At 44.9% G+C, this 21,712-nt stretch overlaps 1 protein-coding gene across 3 annotated transcripts in view; it reads right to left on the reverse strand.

Annotated features, from left to right (window-relative positions):
- LOC105899554 (attractin) overlaps positions 1–21,712 on the reverse strand; it is an 88,913-nt gene that overhangs the window by 31,530 nt on the left and 35,671 nt on the right. For all 3 annotated transcript variants that reach the window (XR_004165062.2, XR_004165061.2, XM_031579819.2), the window contains exons 11-24: positions 20,318–20,402; positions 18,991–19,214; positions 18,516–18,637; positions 15,503–15,641; positions 14,837–15,018; positions 14,238–14,454; positions 12,421–12,606; positions 8,613–8,867; positions 8,137–8,274; positions 7,317–7,410; positions 6,831–6,883; positions 6,115–6,209; positions 5,485–5,563; positions 5,063–5,220 (exon numbers count right to left, since the gene is read on the reverse strand). Coding sequence is in view for 1 of the 3 variants with exons in the window: in XM_031579819.2 (XP_031435679.1) it covers positions 5,063–5,220; positions 5,485–5,563; positions 6,115–6,209; positions 6,831–6,883; positions 7,317–7,410; positions 8,137–8,274; positions 8,613–8,867; positions 12,421–12,606; positions 14,238–14,454; positions 14,837–15,018; positions 15,503–15,641; positions 18,516–18,637; positions 18,991–19,214; positions 20,318–20,402 (2,027 nt within the window). In the remaining 2 variants the exon portion in view is untranslated. The remainder of the gene's footprint in view (positions 1–5,062; positions 5,221–5,484; positions 5,564–6,114; positions 6,210–6,830; positions 6,884–7,316; positions 7,411–8,136; positions 8,275–8,612; positions 8,868–12,420; positions 12,607–14,237; positions 14,455–14,836; positions 15,019–15,502; positions 15,642–18,515; positions 18,638–18,990; positions 19,215–20,317; positions 20,403–21,712) is intronic.

Here is a 21,712-nt window from a genome sequence, read left to right on the forward strand (position 1 = left end):
GCAGGGAAAGGTAGAGAGAGAGAGAGGAGACATTGAAAAGGTTAATGTGAATATGTGTACTCACTCTGTGAACACACTCTAGCTCCATTAGATACACCGTCATATGATTGATGGGACATTTCCACTCAGTTGACAGGCAAGTATCAAAGTAGTTCTCAGGTTGTACACAACACCCACACACCCACACACACACACACAAAGCAGGATTGGTAAGCACCACACACACACACACATATATACACGGCAGGATTGGTAAGCACCACACACACACACAGGTATACACATGATGCAAACAAACCAACACTTTCACATTCTCTTTATAGTACACGCCCAACCTAAGCTTTCAACTAGTCCAACACTGACCCCTGCTGTTTGTTTCAACACATTGCAGTCACCCCCCCCTCTCCCCTATTAACAGTCATGCGACACACACAAACCCAAGGCTACACAAGTGAGAGATATACACTGTAAGTCATAACACACACACAAACACAGACTGTTAATTTAAACTGCAGCACAAACAAGGTCAAATTCCTACACTCACACACATGCATATGCGAACACATATGCACACACACACACACACACACCACTTTCTACCTCCAATATCACACATATTCATCATTCTATTTAAAGTGGGGATTTGCATACATCTCCACAACATGAAAAGAGATGAGGAGGGGAAGACATTAGAGAGAGAGGGAGGGAGAGAGAGCGAGCGAGAGGAGAGTGAGAGAGTGGGATAAACAGAGATGAAGACGGAGAGAGAGAGATGGAGTGACAGTGAGAAGGATTGAAAGTAGGGATAGATAGAGAGGAGGGGTGAATGAGATGAAATCAGTAGGAATAGAGGGGAAGACCCCCCCCCCCACACACACACACACACACACACACACACACACACACCCCAACCAAACAGCAGCATTCACACTCTCCTCAATCCATCCGTTTTGGCGCAGTGTGTGTTCCTATAGGCGTGCATCTGACATGTCTATCTCCAGACAGTCCTGATTCTATTTCAGAAGGATCTCTCTGTAAACAAGCGAGCGAGCGAACGAGAGCGAGAGCGAGAGAGTGTGTAAGAGGGAGAGAGAGAGAGAGAGCTTGTGTTATTCCTTGTGCCCAGACTTTTCCACTTCTCCAGCAGAAACTGAATACGCCACTCGTCTCTGCTCCTCTCTCTCTCTCTCTCTCCGGCTCTCCCTCTCTCTCTCATCCCTCCATTTCCTCCTCAATCTCCAAAATAAGCACACCAACCATTCCAGCCTGCGGCAGCGTGGAAGCAGCATTCCACTGAAATTCTTCAAACACGAAGGCGCACACACACACACACACACACTTTTATACTCGTTCTCAATCTCCCTCCTCTTCTCTAACAAACACACACACTGACACAAACACCTATATTGATTATGGATTATGATATACATACACACAGTACATACATGTACACAACGATACAGTATACAGTAATCCTCCATATCCCAGAATAGCCCTAAAACATAACGGGAACATTTCAAAAACGAGATCAGCTCAGAGTTGCTGAGGCAAAGAGGCTGTAAAGTTTATGACCACGGTGCTGCAGAGACACTCAGTACAGAGTTAAATATGAGTCGAGACGTCAGGATGGTGACTCAGGAGGAGTGTAAGAGCGAAGGGCACTTCTAAGACGCACACTGCAGAAGAACAGTTGCCAGACAACCATCACACCGCAACTAATTAAACATAAAATAAATTATAAATCTACACTATAAATTGTGGCAAGTTCATCTCTACAAACTTGGCCGTAGCCTCTACCCGCTGTAATGACTATGTGAAAGACGGTGTGAGATACTGATGGAGATAATTTCCAAGCACTGTTAATGAATCAAGTGCCTTGTATTAATATATTCCTTGTATGAATCATGTGCTTATGAAAGCAGGAACATGGCTTTTCTGTGTGCGTGTGTAACTTAGATTATAAGGTGCCACTTAGGCTGCATTTGTACAAGAGCATGTTTAGACCAGAAGTGATAAGGGTCGAACTGTGCTTCTTCCGACCTCGAACTGCCATCCTTGCAAGACAGGGAGCCTCGGACGTCAGAGATCCACCACGTGGTTATCCCTGTTGAGCGCTAAACTTCTGTCTATATAAACCTTGTGCGATGTGTTTATCATGGCTTCACTTTCAGCCTTGTGCTGGGAGTGAGCCCGATTGCAATTGTTGTTGTTGTTTGTCTAATAAATACATTTATGTGCAGCTCCGGAGTCCTGAGGTAACTAGGGTGAATTTTCACCTAACAGATACAGGTTAGGGTGCCACACAGTGATCTGGGCAAGAGCACTAAACAGTAACGGAGAGTGAGGGGTGGCTGGCGAGGTCCTGCCCACATCTCAGCTCTCTGAGCAGAGTGAGCCTCATAGGGGTCTGCTGAGAGGATCTCAACACTGGTTTAAAGCCATGTGTCTCAGCGTGTGTGTCTGTGCATAGGTGATGTATATGTGGTGTGTGTGTGTGTGTGTTTAGCCAGAGCACAGGTAACTAGATTGAGTTCTCAGCCTGCCTCCCACCAGAGCCCCACACAAAACCATCACTGACAGCTGTTCCAAACGGGGGAACCACTTTAAGCTCACCGTCAACATATGGCCATATTAACAAACTAAACACAGCCGCCAAAATAAAAAAAACAACAACTCTGTTTTTCTCCATCGCAGAGGACATCCAGTCCCCTACCCAGCAAAAAAAAAGACGTAAGAGAAAACAAGTGATTGGTATTTAAGGAGGTTCTTGGATCCAGTTCCCAGCTTCCATGCTGGCTGGCTCTCCTGCCTCTTGGTGAGCTGCAGCCTGCCACGGCCCCAGACAGTCAACCAGGGACTACAGGGACAGCAGGAGCTCCTAAATATGAATCAAGCATTTCAATATCTACCACGTCTGCACGCCTTTGGCAATATTTGTTCTTTTTTTCTCTAGCAATAACACCAATGTATACATGTAATGTATAAGAAATATGTCAAATATTTGTATGTATTATATGTCATGTGTGTGTTGTATTGTATGTCTATTCCATTACGTTCTATTCTATTCTATTACTATTACTGCAATGATTACAGTCAAGGCAATAAAGCTTGAGCTGAGAACAATAAACAGACACTGTCTAGAGAGATAAGGGGACATATGTAGAGATACATGGAGACAGGTGTGAATGAAGATATACACACAAGTGTGTCCCTGTTGGCTTTCCTCTCCATGCAACGTTTTTTGATTGGCGATAATAAGGCGACATTGTGTTATACTTAGGTGACATTGTGTTTGCATATTAATGGTTAAGCTAAGCGAAAGAAGCCACTCTGATCTTGAACTCCACGTGACTGGCTCTCGTTAGTATGATTATCTTGGCAATACCAAACTACAAATGATTACAAGGTTGCCAACCAATTTAAGTGTTGACTGCCTAAATGAGTTTTTTTGTGCTTGCATCCCTGTGTATGTGAGTAAGAGTGAGCGAAAAGACAGACACAGAGAGAGAGAGAGACAGATATTTTAGGCTGGGAAAAACTATCCAGCGCACACACACACACACACACACACACACACACACACACACACACACACACGCACACACACACACTCTCTCTCTCTCCAACTATCTAGAGCTGTGCTGTGAGGGAAATGATGGAGGATGATGAATGGCCGCATTGTAAGGTAACTACCGAATGACAAATGTTTTTTTATCTTCCACATCTTGTCCATGCTCTCACAAATACTTAGTTAGTAGTTAAGTAGCCTACCCAGATAAACCACACATGTTAAAAGGTCCACTGTTATTCCTCTCTTGTTTGCTCGGTCTCCCAAACATACACACACACACACACACACACACACCCTTTCTGTTGCTTGGCTAAAAAATGCTACATGAGAAGGTCTTACTGCATCAGTGGAGGGTATGCATGTGAGTGAGTGCAAACACACACACACACACACTCACTCTCACGCACGTGTTCATACGCACACCCTGTGGCCTATCCAAACATTGTATGTGAAGGCCCTACTGTATTTCAGACGGACACATGCACAAACACACAGCTACAGTTTCTCTTCGCCACATGTGAAGAAAAACAAAAACAGAGCTACTTCCAGTCAAAAACTTTCCCACATAACGCCTTTTCTTCCTTCCTCCTCACTCACTCTCTCCCTCCCTCCGTTTCGCTGTTTCTCGGATTTTCCCTACGACTCTCATTTTTCTCTTTTCTTTTCTCCTTCCCCCTCTCTCTCTCTCTCTCTCTCCATTTTCACCCCAACACAACCATGTGTTTCAACTTAACATTCCTTTTCCACACCATCTCTCTCTCTCTAGCTGCCTTTGGAAGCAGAAATGAATAGCATCAAAAACCCATCACACACACACACACACAGACATCCCAAAACTGCAGTCACCGTCATGAAGACAGCGAGCAAGAGAGAGAGAGCGAGACAGAGAAAGAGAGAGGGGGAGAGTACGGAAAACAGCAAAATGACCAAGGAGGAAAAAGTTACCTTTCTGCAGATGGGCAGACTCCATGAGCGGATGGGGAGGGAGAGAGGGAGCGAGAGCGAGAAGGACAAGGAAGAAAAGCAGGGAGGAGGACAACCAAACACTAACCCTGAGTGCACCATTTCACCCCCGGCCGCTCGCCGTGTGTCTGTGTGCGCGTGTGTGTGTGTGTGTTTGACAACAGAGAGGGAGGAGAGGAGGAGAAGGGAGGAGAGGAGGAGAGAGGAGAGGAGGGGCAGGGGGAGGGGATGCAGGCCCAGTCAAATCACTTCCAGACCAGACACAGCTTTGGTAGAGAAGGACTACACTCATGCCAAGTTGTTTTGGATAACTTTTTCTTTCATACTATAGTTTATAGAAGTAAAATAGCTTTATACTTTATACTTCTGTCACACTTTAAATACACATTAGTGTACTACAAGTTCATAAGAGTAATACAACCCTTGTATGGTAATCATAGTACAGCAATCATTAACACTAATCATATAACACTAATCCATAAAGTAACTGTAAAATCAAAAGGCGTTCTCCTTCATTACTGCTGCTACCTGTATCTTTATAGGCCAGGTGAAATTGCTAACGTAGACGAAGAAGGTGATGTTGGGGTTGCTACGGAAATCAAACTTCTCGTTGGAGAAGCTCTCCTTGAACTCCTTCAGGTTGCTACGGGAGACGATGGGGACCTCCTCTCCTGCCTGAGTACCAGCTGGAAGACAAAAAATGTTGTGTTCAAGTAAGGTGTGTGAGAGAGAGAAAGATACAGAGACAGACAAACAGACAGACAGAGAGAGAGAGAGATAATACTACTACAACACTACTACTATACTATAATTAAACATTTTGTACTCAGTTTTAGATCTAGATCTATCATCTATGTGCACTCATCGGTCACTGCTGCCCTGAGTCCTGTTATGACAAAGTTTCCTTAACGCTGTAAACAGTGTTGGGACAGGTTGGGTTAAGGGGACACCTGCAAAGCTGGTGGCCCAGGTGATGTTGAGGTTAAAGTTTTTGGATGCGTTGATGAACATGTCCAGATCCCGATTTTGCTGAAAATGAAAACAAACAAACAAATAAAACAAACAAGAAAATGCCATTTAAAAACCCCCAAAATGTACACAGAAAATGTATATCTGAAAACATCCCCCCTCTTTCCTTGGATGTGGAGTTTAACTACAGTCGTCCACTAATCATCAGAATGTCCCCCAAACACACACACACACCTCCACCCTTCACAGACCCTTAAACCCTTGTGTGGCATTTATGGGAGCTTGTGTGGCCTTTCAGTGACGATGATAAGTGTGTGTGTGTGTGTGTGTGTGTGTGTGTTGGGGGGGGCTGAAGGACAGCTCGGTCCCGCGGCACTGGTGGCCCTCCTCAGCACGAGAGGTGACCTCCAACTCAGGCCTCGTCTCAGGACACGTCTGCCGTCCCAGAAGTGTGTGTGTGTGTGTGCGTGTGTCAGAGAGACTCACGTATGCTTGCCTGAGTCTCATGGGTTTGCGTACTTATATGTTAAAGTGTATGTGTGAGTGTGTGTGTTTATACATTAATGTGTGTGTGTGTGTGTGTTTTTCCAGCTGAGTGATGGGAGCCTTACCTCGTCAGGGGTGACCACAAAGTTGATGGCGGTGTAGTAGCGGTCATCCTCCTGTGACAGGCTGAAGGTGAACTGGTAATCAATCAGCAGAGTGTCTGTCAGAGAGAGAGGTGCAGTGAGCGGCGAGAGAGAGAGAGAGAGAGAGAGAGAGAGAGAGAGAGAGAGAGAGAGAGAGAGAGAGAAAAAAGAGATAGAGACAGAGACGGGGGCAGTGAGATGAAGGTAACTTAAAGAGAGTGCGTGTGTGCGTGTGTGTGTGTGTGTGTGTGTGTGTGTGTGTGTGTGTGTGTAGAGTGAGAAAGAGAGAGTGTGTATGAGAGAGTGAGGTAGGGTGTGAGTAAGTCTGAGTCTGTGTTTCTTAAAGAATGAGGGTGTGTGCAAGTGTCCATGAGGGACTGAGTCACAGTGTGTGTGTGTGTATGAGAGAAAGTGAGACCAGTTGATAAAGAGAGGACTGTGTGTGTGCGTGTGTGTGTGTGTGTGTGTGTGTGTGTGTGTGTGTGTGTGTGTGTGTGTGTGTGTGTGTGTGTGTGTGTGCATGCAACTGCATATGTGCATGCGTGTGGATATGGGTGTGTGTGTGTGTATGCATGTGTGTGCATATGAGTGTGTGTGTGTGTGTGTGTGTGTGTGTGTGTGTGTGTGTGTGTAATGGGCATTTGTTAAGGTCAGACACCAGTGTAGTCTCTCTCTTCTCTGAGTGTGCCTTCACTTACAGTAGCATGTGCCCTTGAGTGGGTTGCCTTGGTAACGATTCTCAACTTCACACCTGAGAGAGACAGGAAGGGAGGGTGGGAGTTTGGGTGGGGGGCATAGATGGAGATTGAGTGCTTGAAGAAAAGCTATTTCACTTACAAAGTCTAAAAGCCTTAACACTCTTATAGCCACTCATGAGAGATAGCAGACCAGAGAGAAGAGGCAGAGACAGACAAAAACAAGTGAAGAGAGAACGAGATGGATGGAGGAAGAGATAGAGAGAGAGAGAAGGACAGAAGGGAGAGAGATGGAGAGTCAGATATAGAGAGAGGGAACGAGAGAGAGAGAACGAGACAGAGAGAGACAGAGACAGAGAGAGAGAGAGAGAGAGAGAGAGAGAGAGAGAGAGAGTTACACTGAGAGAAATGGGAAGGGAGCGAGTGAGATGGATAGTCAGAGAGAAAATGAAAGAGAGAAGGAGAGGTGAGCAAGTGTGTCACACTCACTGATTGCATCGATCTCCTTTGATGCCTTTCGTGGTGCAGAAGCATTTGCCGTTGCCAGCGTTGCACATGCTGGCGTGGCCGTTACATTTACAGGCTGGGGGGGGGGGCAACACAAACAAATTTAGAAAACAAGTGAAACACATGAAAGAGATTGAGTATAAGAGAGAGAGAGAGAGAGAGACAGAGTATAAGAGAAAGAGAGAGGGAGAGACTGAGTCATGTAATTCTACACATATAGATACAGCACCGACACATATGACTGAATACATTCAAAATAATTTGCAGCAATTCCATTTGTTAGTCAGATGTAAATGTTTTGATGTAAACGGTGTCTTTCATCTTCGTTACAGCGGTCTCACATCATCACGCAAGCGCTAACAACGCTAGGTCAGCAGGATGCTGTGATTAAGGCAGGTACGCCAAGATACACCTGCCAGAGCTGGCCTGATAATCCACTGCAAGGAGACTCAGGCTGCCGCCCCCACACAAAGCTCCAATCAGAGGGCCTTCGCCAAGGGCCGCCTCTGAGGGCCACATGGGGACCGAGTTCAGACAAACTCATTAGTCTCTCCAGGAGCATAGCCTCTGCACAAACAGCTACGGAGCTCACCTTGCCTTTGTATTATCTAACTAGAGGGTTTTCAACTTAAGGTGGCCTATTTTTAGAGGGTATGTGTGGGTATGAATTTGAGGATATATGACAACTAAAAAGATTGGTTTAGTTATGAAAGCTGATGTGCTTTTATGTACTAAAGTTATACAGTCAGGACTAAAGACTAAACAAACTAGACGACACACACACACACACACACACACTTACGTTGGCAGGATCCACCATTTGTGGGGTCTCCAAAGTACCCGGCGATACAGCTTTCACAGTGCCGTCCAGATGTGAGGTCTTCACACCTCTCACACACACTCTCGTTCACACATTGGCTGTGGCCGTTACACTGGCACGCTGCACACAAGGACAAAAGAACACGTTAAGGTACAGCTGTGAGTGTGTGTCTCTCTCTCTCTCTGTGTGTGTGTGTGTGTGTGTTTTGGACAGCATTATGCTGTTGGCTATATTAGGAATGTGTGTATACGAGTATGAATGATACAAATTGTATGTAAATGTATTTTCTGTGCCTGAGTGTGTGTTGTGGTTGAACCAATTGCAAACTCTGTCTATATTCTCTAAGAGTGTGTGTGTGTGTGTGTGTGTGTGTGTGTATGTGTAATGTTTGAGCCCACTGCACACTGTCTAAATACTCTATGGATGTGTATGTGTGTGTGTGTGTGTGTTTGTCTGACCTGGACACTGTATGAAGGACCAGTTGTATCTGTTGTCCAGGGGGCACATAGAGGCGTTGATGATTGGCGGCAGCGGGAGGGTGCGGCCAGAGGGGGTGGGGCTTGAGGAGGGGGCGGGCAGGAGAGTCTGCATTGGTCCGCGGTACGAGCCCTCGATGCACTGGCCCTTCCCCGTGTTGTTGGGGTGAGTGCACCAGCCACAGCCTGGCTGGTCCAAACACAGACCGCACGTCCGGTAGCCAGAACAGTTCTCCGCTGGAATACACACACGGGCAGGCAGGCGGGCGCGCACACACACACACACACACACACACACACACACACACACACACACACACACACACACACACACACACACACACACACACACACACACATTAGAGCTGAATAATCTTCAACTTCAAGCAATTTAAAAACTGATTGAAGTTGTTGAAAGCAGATTGAGAAATTATATATCCTTCTTGTAATGAAACAATCAGACTGCTGCTTCTTAGATAGATGTTAACAAAAACAGAGATCAGTCAAATTCAGTTGATACAAAATGTCAGCACACTCTGAGATAACTGAGAAGTACTGGACTAGCAGATAGATACAAATGTGGAGATATCAGACAAGCGCATGCACAGACTGTCACACCAACCCAAACACAGACTCCATCTCTCATTCTCATTCTCCCTCTCTTTCCCTTTTTCTCTCTCGCTCTCCCTCACCCACACAAACTCACGCACTCTCTCTCCCTCTCACTCATTCTCATCAGGGATGCAAACACATGTATGGTCAAAAAAGAGAGAGGTAATTGAAGCCCTCGCCCCGCAGAAAATATCCATATACTTACATTGCCACCAACCCCCCGACATCCCCGGCCCACCCCTATAGGCACATAGAGTAAAATGAAATTCTGAAAATTCTTCTTCCTGGCCACCTCCTGCAACGTATGCAGGGCCTTCCGTCTGGCTGCATTCATTTTCTTAACATGTTTGAGACGTGTCTGCCTCTGTTTGGCCAGAGCAGTAGTCTTGGCCTTCTCTGCACTTTCACATGTAGCACTGCAGCCATACTCCGAGCTGGATATTTCCCCAAACTCATGATATGGGCCCACCACTTCACAATGCAGTCCCCCCAGGATTTCGCTGTCCTTTTTTGTGATAGTTGCGGCCTACAATTTCTGATTCCGCGGTAGCTTTTCCAAAAAGTTGCGGTATTTTTTAGGTGTTTGTTGCGATGCAATTGCGGGAGCAGGTGGAAGTTGCGATAGAGTTGCGAATTTCCCTCTTTGTAATTACAATTGAGTTATTTGTTGAAAAGTAAGTTATTAATAAACAAACATTCATTAAGGAACAAACCCATTGAGAAATGGTCCTCTAAATCAGGGGTTCTCAAACTTTATGGGGCCAAGGACCCCTCAAAAGGCAGAACATTTTCCGAGGACACCCTCATAATCGCATCCCAAATTAAACCGTATAGGCTTATAGCTATTTGTAATGTTATATGCTTTTGGACTCTTTTACTCTAAAATCATATAGTACTAATATCACAAGTTTATCACGAGTTTTAGATAGTCATTTGATTACATTTGGCATTACTTGACAGTATGTAGGATAGATTTTTAAATGATCTTTTTGTAAAATGTGCTTAGAAGCTAAATAATGTTTACCTTACATAAAAACATATTGATGGAATTTTTTTTTTATCAAAGCAGATTGTAGGGTTTTCCAATCAAACTCAGATTGTAGGGTTTTCCAACGGAGATGATTCTGAAGATTTATTTTTAACAAAGACATTAACCACGTCCACGTCCACGTCCACGTAATGTTACCACCTAATGTTATGTGTGTGTGTGTGTGTGATCAATGAGAAGGGGTTGCCTGTCTCTCAGCACATAGTTGTCCAGTTTATTTACCCGGTCTTGTTGTCACTGAACGATGGCAACCTTTGGAAGCCAGATATCTGCTGTTGTTTTATGGCTGATGTGATGAGCACTTGTCTGTATTAGGGTTGTCACGAACACTTAACAAATGGCATTCATATTAGTATTAGCCTCCAGCAAGATATTAATGAAAACTACATGGTGACATCATAGCATTGATTATACACGTATAGCGTTTTCTTTCTAGAGTTTAATTTTGACAATGAACTGGGCTACGTTCTTGCAGCCAAATTGAAAGCTAGATCAACGTCTTAAACGAGAATACATGCAATAGGAGAATCCGATATGCCTTCGGCTAACCTATCTTTAAAAAGGGGCCTTCTGCAACGTTAAACACGACCCGTACTGATGGAAGATTAAATGCATCACTTGCAGATTATGGCAGTTAACATTATTACTAGCGTGAAAAATGCGGTTTAGTTACGTTAACCACACTGCATTATGATCATTGTACTACGCATCGTCAAAATTCTGTGATGGGGGAAATCGCTTGTCGCTAAACTAAGCTAAGGCTACTTGTGTTAGGCTGTATATGGGTGACCTTGAGGGTTTATAATCACATTTGCTAACCTGTCGTTCTGAGAACTCTCTGAAAAGTTTGGGGTGTCTGTCTGAGAGGTCCTTGGCCATATTTTACGTGTTACCTCCCTTTGCCTGAGTGGCTTTGAAGCATGTTTTACAGACGGGTCTCTGTGTGTCGATGGGCTTTCCTTCACTGTCTGCTTCCCATCCGAAGTACCTCCAGATCTCACTTATTTTTTTTCAACAAGCCGAGGACGGTCGGCAAGAGCTCCTGCACATGAGAACATGTCTCCCCTGAGATCACTAGCTGTGAGTGTGGGCTGCCTGTTGCATGTGTGAGAGCTGGGCAGCCCCGCCCTTGCAGTCAATGCGTGCAGTCAGCCTGACAGGGAGCGGAACAGTGAGTGCGCTCTGATTGCGTGCTATTTTAATGAAGTACCTATACTAAAAATATGCAAAATCGCCCCCAAGGGATCCGCGGACCCCAGTTTGAGAACCACTGCTCTAAATAACCTCACCAACATGCCAAACAAAAGATTAACGGGACTACAAAAATGTAGCCAAATAGGCTGTTCTGCCCTCTGCTTATTCAGGTCAGCAAATGTATATTGCTTGTATTGTTGTTATGGAAACGAAATTGGACTTTTACTTTGACATCATTTAAATGTTCGTCTCGTGGGAAAGGCAACAGCTGTTAGACAGTTATCTAGAAACATAGCTAGTTATGCTATGTTATGCTAAACATGTAGCGGGAACAGTACATAGGCTTTACTTATCCACAAGGAAGTGCACCTGTTGGTATTACAAAAGGACCACCAGTAAGACTGAATAAAACGTTATGAATATCTCAGCCTTCACATATAACGAAAAAAAAACAGCCTGTGTCACTGATCTGTCTGGTCTTCTGACGTCCTGCCTGCATTTCTGCCGTTCTCATTCTATGCTTATCAATCGGTTTTGCTATCCTTGTTGATTTATTTTAACTGTTTAGGTGTTTATGTTGTTCAATTTCATATATTAATTTAAAGTCGTCCAATTTCAAGTAACCCATTCTTCAACACTATCTGCTACCTTATCTTCAAACAGAAAGTAACGTTAAATCTCCATTGCAACAGCTTTCGAGGATTTGGGAAATTATTGCTGCTGATTTGCTTATTTCTTATTTACTTGTTTGGTGGAGGCAATCCATAATTACTGTTGATAAAATTATAATCAGACCCCCCCCCCCTCCTTAAAAAAAACTCTTCGGATCTGCACGATTCACACGTCACCCAAACTGACGTGAAAAAAGCGGGAGGCGCCGAAAAGCGCGCTGTTTGCATCCCTGTCTCATACACTCACACACACTCAGAGACTCACGTTGGCAGCTGTTGGTGGTGTACCACTCCATGCACTGTCCGTAGGGGAAGGAGGCGACGTAGGCGTTGGAGTCGACGCACTGACGCATGCTGCTGCACCACATGCACTCAGAGTTGGTGTTGGTGCACTCACTGCAGGTTGAGCGCAGCGCACACAGGGTACGGCAGGCCTTCGCACTGTGGTTCGCTACAGAGAGAGAGGGAGAGGGAGAGAGAGGAAGAGAGAGGGAAAGAGGGGGGGTTAGAGGGGAAGAGAGAGAGAGAGAGAGAGAGAGAGAGAGAGAGAGGGACAGATAGGAGGAGAGACAAGACAAAGAGAGAGAAAGGGAGAGATATTATAAAAGGTTCTGTTGTTTAATCATGTTCCTCTACATGTAGCTTTTATGAGACGACTAGTTCATAATTCATTCTGCCTGGAGAAAGAGGGAATAAGGGGGAGACAGAGAGAGAGAGAGAGAGAGAGAGAGAGAGAGAGAGAGAGAGAGAGAGAGAGAGAGAGATGTGTGCGTGTTTGGAGATGTGTATATGTGACTTTGTGAGAGTGACACTTGTTTGTCTCCCTGCTGCTACAGCTGCCGCTTAGAGCTCAATTCGTCCGGCCCTTTGACAGACCAAACAAGTAGGACTTAGCTCCCCCTTCATCTGTGACATCTGCTCAACGAGGCGCTACACGAGGAGTTCACCATTAGTGTCCACGGCAAGAGCGTGTCAACAGGGGCCAAGGTAAAAAGCACACCCTCACCAGAATTCATGTCAAGAGCTGCTCTCTGCTCTCTCTAATGCTGAGGCCTGACATACACTTATCTACACTCAGTGGCGTGTATGTGTGTGTGTGTGTGTGTGTGTTTGCACTGATAGCCCGACTGCAGGCTCTCAACACAGGGCCATTAAGTGTGATGCTACAGCAAAGGTCACTGTAATAAAAGCACAAAAGTCAAGCTGCACCTGGATCAGCACTAAAGCCTAGAGGGGGGGGGGCGCAGGTACCATGTGGAGCTGAGATATGACAGAAATGACACAGAGAAGACTTTAAAAACCGCTTGGCACAGTGAAACACCCCAGACTGCGTACGATGGAGCCAAACGAATGACAGATAAATGGATGCTTTTTGCTATTTTCCACGCCTGGCGAACCCAGCTAATTGATCCGCTGCGGCTGAAATCTGGCCTGTGAAACGTTTGAATGTTTGGCTGGGCTCACAGCTCTAACACCATGTACACATAAGAGAGTAAGCGTCTTAAACACACCAGAGCCCTGGTAATTGTGGAGTGATCTAAAAGCGCGGCTTTGGCATCTGACTGCACTGATCCCTGGCTGCCTGTGCCTGCAGACTGGCAAAGTGTGGGCAGGAAATCCTGGGCATGTGCTCGACAAAGGCCTCGGAGGAACACTATAAGCCGTGTGTGTGTGTGTGTGTGTGTGTGTGTGTTGGGGGGGGGGGGGGGGGTCTGTGCCCACTCTTTAGTCTTTTTCTTTCCAAGAAAGCAAATCAGCTCTGGATGGCACTGCCAGACCTCTGGAGCTTTTGTTTTGTTGTATTATGTAGGTGAACCACTATATATATATATATATTCCTATAATGCTGTGTGTAAAGATGAATGTGTGTCTGTCTGCATATATGCTGCCTGCCAGGGGAACTATATGTATTAGAATTGTTAAATCTGTGTGTGTGGGCGAGTATGAATGTGTATGAGTGTGTAAGCATGTGTATGTGTGTGTGTGTGTGTATGCGTGTGCATGCGTGTGTAAGCGTGTATATGTGTGTGTGTGTATGCGTGTGTAAGCATGTGTGTGTGTGTGTGTGTGTGTGTTAGTCACCTGGGCGCTCACACAGACTGCCATTGACGGGGCTGATGCAGTTGGCAGCTCTGAGCCCATAGGACGTGGGCTCGGCCAGGTAACCACAGAAACCGGCGCCGCTGGGTTCCCCTGGCAACCACTGCAGCAGGGAGTTGGTGAAGGGGGACATGTCCTCCCAGCACCAGTACGACACATTAATCTTCCTCAGACCCACCCACGGAGACACCACCTTATTCTGGGGAACACACACACACACACACACACACACATAGAAAATCAGTCCAGGTATTCATAAACACTCCACAGGAGTAGAGGCTTTTATCAGCATCATCATCATCTATGTATTTCCTGTTTCCCCCACAGAGTTCTCCTACTATGCTCTTTACCATCCCTAAGTGCCTTCATAACCTTTGTGATGCATAAACAGAAGCTTTTACAACAGTAAAGTTGTATAGTTGTATAGCACTTTATCCCAGCAAAGATATATAGACATGTACTTCAGAAATAAAGGAGATTTTATATATGTGTTTTATCAATAAAATGAATTAGAGACATGCTTTCGTCATTAAACGCATAATAAAGCGGCTTCCTGAGTAAAGTGCCTTGAGCTGACTCACTGGCAGGGAGCGGGCCTGCATCTCCTTGAGCACAAACTGCACTTTCTTCTGCACGGTGAGAGAGGCCAGCTCGGCGTTCTGGGTGCGGCACTGCAGTTTGGCGTTGTCGTAGTTGTCCTTGGCTGTGACCATCTTCAGGCAGGAGTTGCCCACCAGGTGCCAGCCCTCCCCACAAACGTTCTCTACAAGGCGAGGGGAGGAGGGAGAGATGGAGAGAGAGTGAGAGAGAGAGAGAGAGAGAGAGAGAGAGAGAGAGCAAGAGAGGAGGACAGAAAGAAAGAAAGAAAACAGATATAGGAGAGAACAGAGAAGAAAAAGACAGAAAGAGAGGAAGGACAGAGATCACCGGAGGGAGAGGAGAAGAGAGAGTGCCATGGTCAAGAATCAAGTGTAAAAAAAAGAAAAAAAGAACTGGAGCACATTTAGCTGTTCCAAAGGATAAGTGTATCCAGGAACAGAGGTGAGGTGAGGAAAAAGGAAACTGTGAGTGTTCAGCAGCCCTGTGGTTTCTCTGATATTATACAATAATTAAATCATGCCAAGGGCTTTTACCATTTAGCGCGGGTGCTAATCAGGGCTAAATATTCGATTTCCTGTTGTGTTCTAAAGTATCTGTGACCTAAATGAGCCATGGATTCAGCGTGGGTGTTCTAAAGTGTTGGTTACCAGGCAGGGTGATGCACTCCTGGTTCCTCTGTTCCCATTGGCAGTTCTGGTCTGTGGCACAGCTCTTGCAGCTGGTCTTCTTATTGCACACGTACGAGTGGTTGTCCTTCGGACAGGCCTCATACTCCGCCACAGCACCCTGAAAACAAACACACACACACACACACACACACACACACACACACACACACACACACTATAGTCGTGTCTGGCATACACTAAAATCTAAATGATGCAAATATTAATTTAGCACAGCCTCCAGAACAGTACAATGGCCAGGGTTGGGGTGGCAACTTTTGAAATGTGACAGTGTACAGATTTCTTAAAATGTAATATTAAATATTATTATAATATTTGAATATTTGAACCTTAGTAGAGGCCTGGTACTGGAGATCAGTATGAGGGACCAATGTAATATTATTTCTGCACAGAGAATGTAAGGCATGTAAGGCCTGGTTTATACTTATGTCGCCGACACTTTTGAAATGGTCGCCGACAAAAAAAAAAAGTGTCGCTCAAGCTGTTTTGTTTATACTTCAGGCGAACAGTCGCTGCCTACGTCATAAAAAGAGTGGCTCCAACGGCATTTTTTTGCCATTTATTTGTTGACTTTTTGAAAATCAACTGCGCGTGCTGTCTTTCTAGCTAATCACACTAGCGTGATTAAAGAGTGTCTAATAGTATATATCCGCTTTAACAGGCAAACTTATCTCCATCATGGTAGGTATTATTTGTGGAGGAAGCAATCTATAATAAAAGTATATGTGTATCTTACATACACAGCCCGCTGTTCCGAAATTGTGAGCACAGCAACGTGACTCACTAGGCCTATAGCCCACATGCACATCCCAATTAATTGATTACACAATTATAAACCTATAAATGCACAACCAATTTCACAACCATGAACTTTAATTCAGAATATTATTATACACACATGGGATTTGCATCGCGATGATACAAAAAAAAAAACGTTTTATGATAGCCAACTTTCAAAGCAAAAAACTTGCATCATTCTAAATAGCCTAGGTTAGGGGTGGGCGATATGGCCAAAATCTTCTATCACGGTATTTGTCATTTTATATCACGGTTACGGTATATATCACGGTTTATTATACGTAGGGTGACCAGATTTGAGTTTTTTAAAATAAGGACACAGATCCACAGACATTTATTTATTGACCCTTAAGAACACTAAGGTGCTGAAACAATACTGCCTCAATAGGCTATTAGCCTAAGCAATAGTGGCCAGTATAGGCCTACCTTGTACTGAACTTTTCCATTGAATCTTTAAATAGTAAAATTAAAGCAAAGTGCATGTAAAAAAAAAAAAAAAAAGGAAAAATCTTTCTGTGGCATTTAGTCCAGTTTATGGCTTTCAGTGGTTCTTTAATGTACTTTCAGAAGATAACTCAAGTGTTAAAACTTTCTTTTCAATGTGTGTCCATATGTTAACACAATAATGATGAGAAAAACATTTTCTTTATATGGCAACATACAGGGCTGTAGTGGTAAAATTAGAGGTGGGTAAACTATGAATTTTGTGATATGTGATTTGTGATATATGACCTCTATAGGACCTGATCTGTGCTATAAATGTATTTTCTGCATGATTCCAATCTTTGCGAGCATTTTTATAATCAAAATCGCTGAATTTGCGCATGTCCTGTTCAAACTGACAGGAGACAGTGAGACGGTGAGGCAGCAACGAGCTGTGCCTCATCTCAGATTGCGCAATCCCTCACAAACTGGGTTGAGCGCATGCGTAGAACCTACTTAATCTTGCTGATCTGTCATAAAACCGCAGTGAAAAAACACGGAGAGGAGGCAAACAGCATATGGCAAACAGTACCTCTGCCTCACCGGTCAGGTTTATGTTTGTTCTGCTGTTGCTCTTTTTCTAAGTTTATATTCGACCTTAACCGCGAAATTGGAAGATTCGATATCTAAGCTAAAACATTTCACTTAACAATTCACTTAGCTATGTCCAACTGGCTTGCAAAGAATCTGTCTACAATTTTCAATTAATTAGCCTAATCTACAGCGTGAGGAAAGTTTTCAGTCCATATTTGTCAGTATATTGAACCTTTCCTAACAACCGAGGATTACTCAACAAGTAGGCATGAAAGCTCTTGTAGGTTATGTGCTTAAAAATTGTCCTGGGCATCATATTATACGGCTCTTCAGAATGTTCAAAAAAGTTCCATTGATTTGAATGGGTCACCCCGACGTTCGCAGGTCTGTAATTTCTTAATTTTCACTGCTGCGAAAAAGTAATGACCGCTGTCATTGGGAACGGGTTTTGTGCTTCATCATATCATTCTGCAAGTAGTCCGGTCATTTAACGTAACTTGAATTCAGCAAGTTATATGAATAAAGGCCCGGTGAGCGTCTCCGCTCCGCTGTGCAAACTAAATGCTGCGTGGGTTTTGTGTTACTTAAAATATTTCTAAATTATGCCGGGGCCTGCACTTCCAGCATCCCTGTTGAGGAATATGTGCATTCTTCACCTTGCATACGCACTTTGTGTCGGCGACATAAGTATAAATTGGGCTTAAGGCTGCTTTAATGAAGTGCTGGGCCGCTGGTGTGTCACCTTTCTTACATGCGTCACCCCTACTCCATGTGCCTAACAAAGGGGCTTATTACTGAGCGTGCCCACTGAGAGTGCCCACAAAGAGTGCCCACTGAGAAGGTTGGCGCACAGGTGGAGCCCACTCTAATAATTAGACTTTCAGTCAGAACTAAAATTTCGGCTTTGTGATCAGCTTTGGGTCTGGCAGCTAGTTTGGGGAGTCATGTAGAGATGTGGCGATATTCAAAAAGATACACATCAGAGTTCAGATTCTAGTTGTACCTTGTTTGTGTGTGTCTCTGTGTGTGTGTGTGTCTCTGTGTGTGTGTGTGTGTCTGTGTGTGTGTGTGTGTGTGTGTGTGTGTGTCTCTGTGTGTGTGTGCGTGCGTCTCTGTGTGTGTTGCCCTGAGCACAGTTGTGTGTTAGGTCGTGTCTCACCGCGGCAGAGGTGCAGTTGCTGCCGTAGGACACACACTGGTCTGAGCACCACTGGCAGCCGTTGGTGTTCACTGTGCAGCTGTAGCAGTCAGAGTACTGGTTACACGTGGAGTTATCAGCATCTGGGACAAATAACACACACTATTACACACACAGACACAGACACAGACACACACAGACACACACACACACACACACACACACACACACACACACACACACACACACACAGTACCAATAGTATTCATAGCCTACCTACAAATGACAATCCTTTTCAATAAAGAGAAATTGTAAGTGTGTATTCATACAGTTATACTACCATAATGTAGATCTTTAAATTGTATATCATACAGAATGAACACTGTGATCGAGACCATCACCTTGAACTACACATCTTCAACTTATGATTAATGATTAAAGACACACATTCAAAGAAACACACACACACAGAGCGAGAGAGAGTTGAGTTCCTCACAGGTCCTGGGTGTTAAGCAGGTGTTAAGCAGGTCGTCGTCCTGGGATGGCGCGGCCGTCTCCCAGGGTAGGCATGCTTTGGTGGTGGCGTTCCACACACAGTGCAGCCCCGGGGAGGCGAACGTGCACTCGTCTCTGCCGCGGAACGCCGCACAGCTCACCGGAGAGAACCGCAGAACGTCACTCAGCAGGAGGCTGTTAAAGCCTCCAAACACATACATCATACTGAGGGGGGAGAGAGAGAGAGAATTTGTTAAACAATGTTTAAACCTTCGTTTTGTCGTTTTGCCTGCTCAATGACAGAGTACTTTATGTTGAAATAAATCTTAATGAATTATGTGCATTGATTTGTATTGAGAGATTGAAATGAACAGAGAGAAAGGGAAAGAGAGAGAGAGGGAGAGAGAGAGAGAGAGAGAGAGAGGGAGAGAGAGAGAGAGAGATAAAAGGAAAGAGTGAATGAGCGTTAGGGAAGGAATAGTGTGCAGGACACTGGTACCACGAGATCCACTTCCAACTTTAATAAGGAAAAATATTCAGGTCTGAAAGGTAGGTAGGACAATAACCTGACAAGATGTATTCAGTGATTTATGGGCAGGGTTGGATTTCATCACATTTGAAGCCAAACACTCCTCACAAACACGCTCAGAAATATCCGCTTCCAACTGGGTGCAAGCAGAAGCAACCCTGGGACAAAAAACATTGTTTTTTTTCCTAATCAGTTTCTGATAGTAATTCCGTTGCATTTTAGCGCTGTCAAATGAGATTCATGAGTTTGGCTTTTTCATAATCTACAAATGAAGCTGATTACACACCAATTATCACCGCGATGAGATTATTCTACATCGACAGCCAATTAGACAGAGACAAGAAAAATCCATCATTTTTTAATCACACTGTTGCCTTTGATGTTCCTCATGAAGAACGCGAACCGTTTCCGTCACGTGGCTAATCGTGTCACGCAAACTGCCAGCAACTCCACTGCTTGATCGGAACAATGCAGGGCGGACCTGTGACCCGAGACGCTCCACAGATGGCAGACGCCTCTGATGTGCCCCTGCCCCTGGATCTGATCCAGAGTGGGCACAGACTCGGTTCCTTCTCCTTCAACTCCAGCCAAGGACAGGGACCCTGGCTGTCTGTGCCACCAACTGTGATGGCCTGGAGGGATATGGTAGCTCTGTGTGATGATCTGAGTGTGTGTGTGTGTGTGTGTGTGTGTGTGTGTGTGTGTGTGTGTGTGTGTGTGTGTGTGTGTGTGTGTGTGTGTGTGTGTGAGAGAGAGACAGAGAGAGAGAGAGAGAGAAGAGGAGGAGGAATGGGGTTACCTGTTGCTGTAGACAGCAGAGTGCCCGAAGCGGTTCACGTCATGGTGCAGATCAGGCTTGGGCAAGATGGACCACTCATCACATGCTACAGAGAGAGAGACAGAGAGAGAGAGATGGAGAGGGGGGAGGGTGGTTTAGGAAGGAATAAGAGATGCCAAAAAGACAAGGAGGATTCAAGGGAATGAGGAGAAGAGAAAGCAAATAGGGAAGAGAGGAAGGGAAGATGGAGAACAAGGGAGGGAGAAGGAGGGTTCAACCAATGGTTAGAATATTTTCACAAAATCATCATCTAAATAATATGTTTATCATTATATAAATGTATTCTTTATTTGTGCTTAATGACTCTGCCCAAAACATTTGTCATGCTAATACGGCATTCTGAAGAGAGAAAAAGTAAGACAGACAGGCGTTTTATAAAGCTCAGTGACTGAAAAACTCCCTGGACTGTGCACAGCCAGCGCAGCGTCTGGAACCTCAACGCAGTCTCCTGCTGCCCTCTGCTGGCTGCTTGAGGAACTGCAGCTGGTGCGCACCCATAAGCCTCCTATCTGACTACACTGAACAGAGCAGCTCAAACAGCTCCTCCAACGGTCTGCCAGCTCATTAAAATCAGTTGTACTTATTAGGGCCGGATAATTAGTGATAAGCTTCGGGGGCTGCAGGAATCTAATTACAGCGCTCGCACAGAGGACTGAGGAAGGAGGAAGTCTCTTACGGAGCGGAGCCAGAAGCCTGGCACTTCCTGATGACAGAATTAGCCCCCGTGTCATCAGCACTCGACTGCTGTCATCTCGGGCTCATTAATTGTTAAATGGAAACTTAAATGTCTCTTTTAATTTGATAAAGAAGAACTTCTTAAACGCAGTCCTCAACAGTCACCTTAAAAGCCTGATTCGATTCTGAATTAATTGCATTTGTGCTGCATATTAACAACTTCCATGCATCATTTCCCAACTAGTTTTCATTGAAAGAGTACGGGCCTGCAAGCAGATGTAGAATAACACCAAAGGCAAACTCAAGGGGCTCTCAAATGCTCTCCTCAAACAGAGGAGCAGTAATGATGTCAAATGCTGGTTCCTAAATATGAATGGAGCCGTTTCATTTTTAGCTTTAGGCGTTAGACGAAAGCAAGTGGTTGTGACGGACGAATCTGCAGCACTTCAAAACCACAAGACCTCTCAGAAATCATGCCCTGATCCTGGGAGACCGACACGGGAGGCTGATGACCAAACCGACTCCAGACGAGGAGACAGAGGTTTCCTCCCTCTCTGCCACTAGGAATGGGCGGGGAAGCATAAATCAACATCACATCAACTCCACATATTCATCCGTTTAGGGACCTCTTTTTCCCCCAGCCACACTGGCGTCTGTCAGTGCTAGTAGCATTACTGAACA

Source organism: Clupea harengus, chromosome 14, assembly GCF_900700415.2.
Source record: "Clupea harengus chromosome 14, Ch_v2.0.2, whole genome shotgun sequence".
Taxonomy (NCBI): domain Eukaryota; kingdom Metazoa; phylum Chordata; class Actinopteri; order Clupeiformes; family Clupeidae; genus Clupea; species Clupea harengus.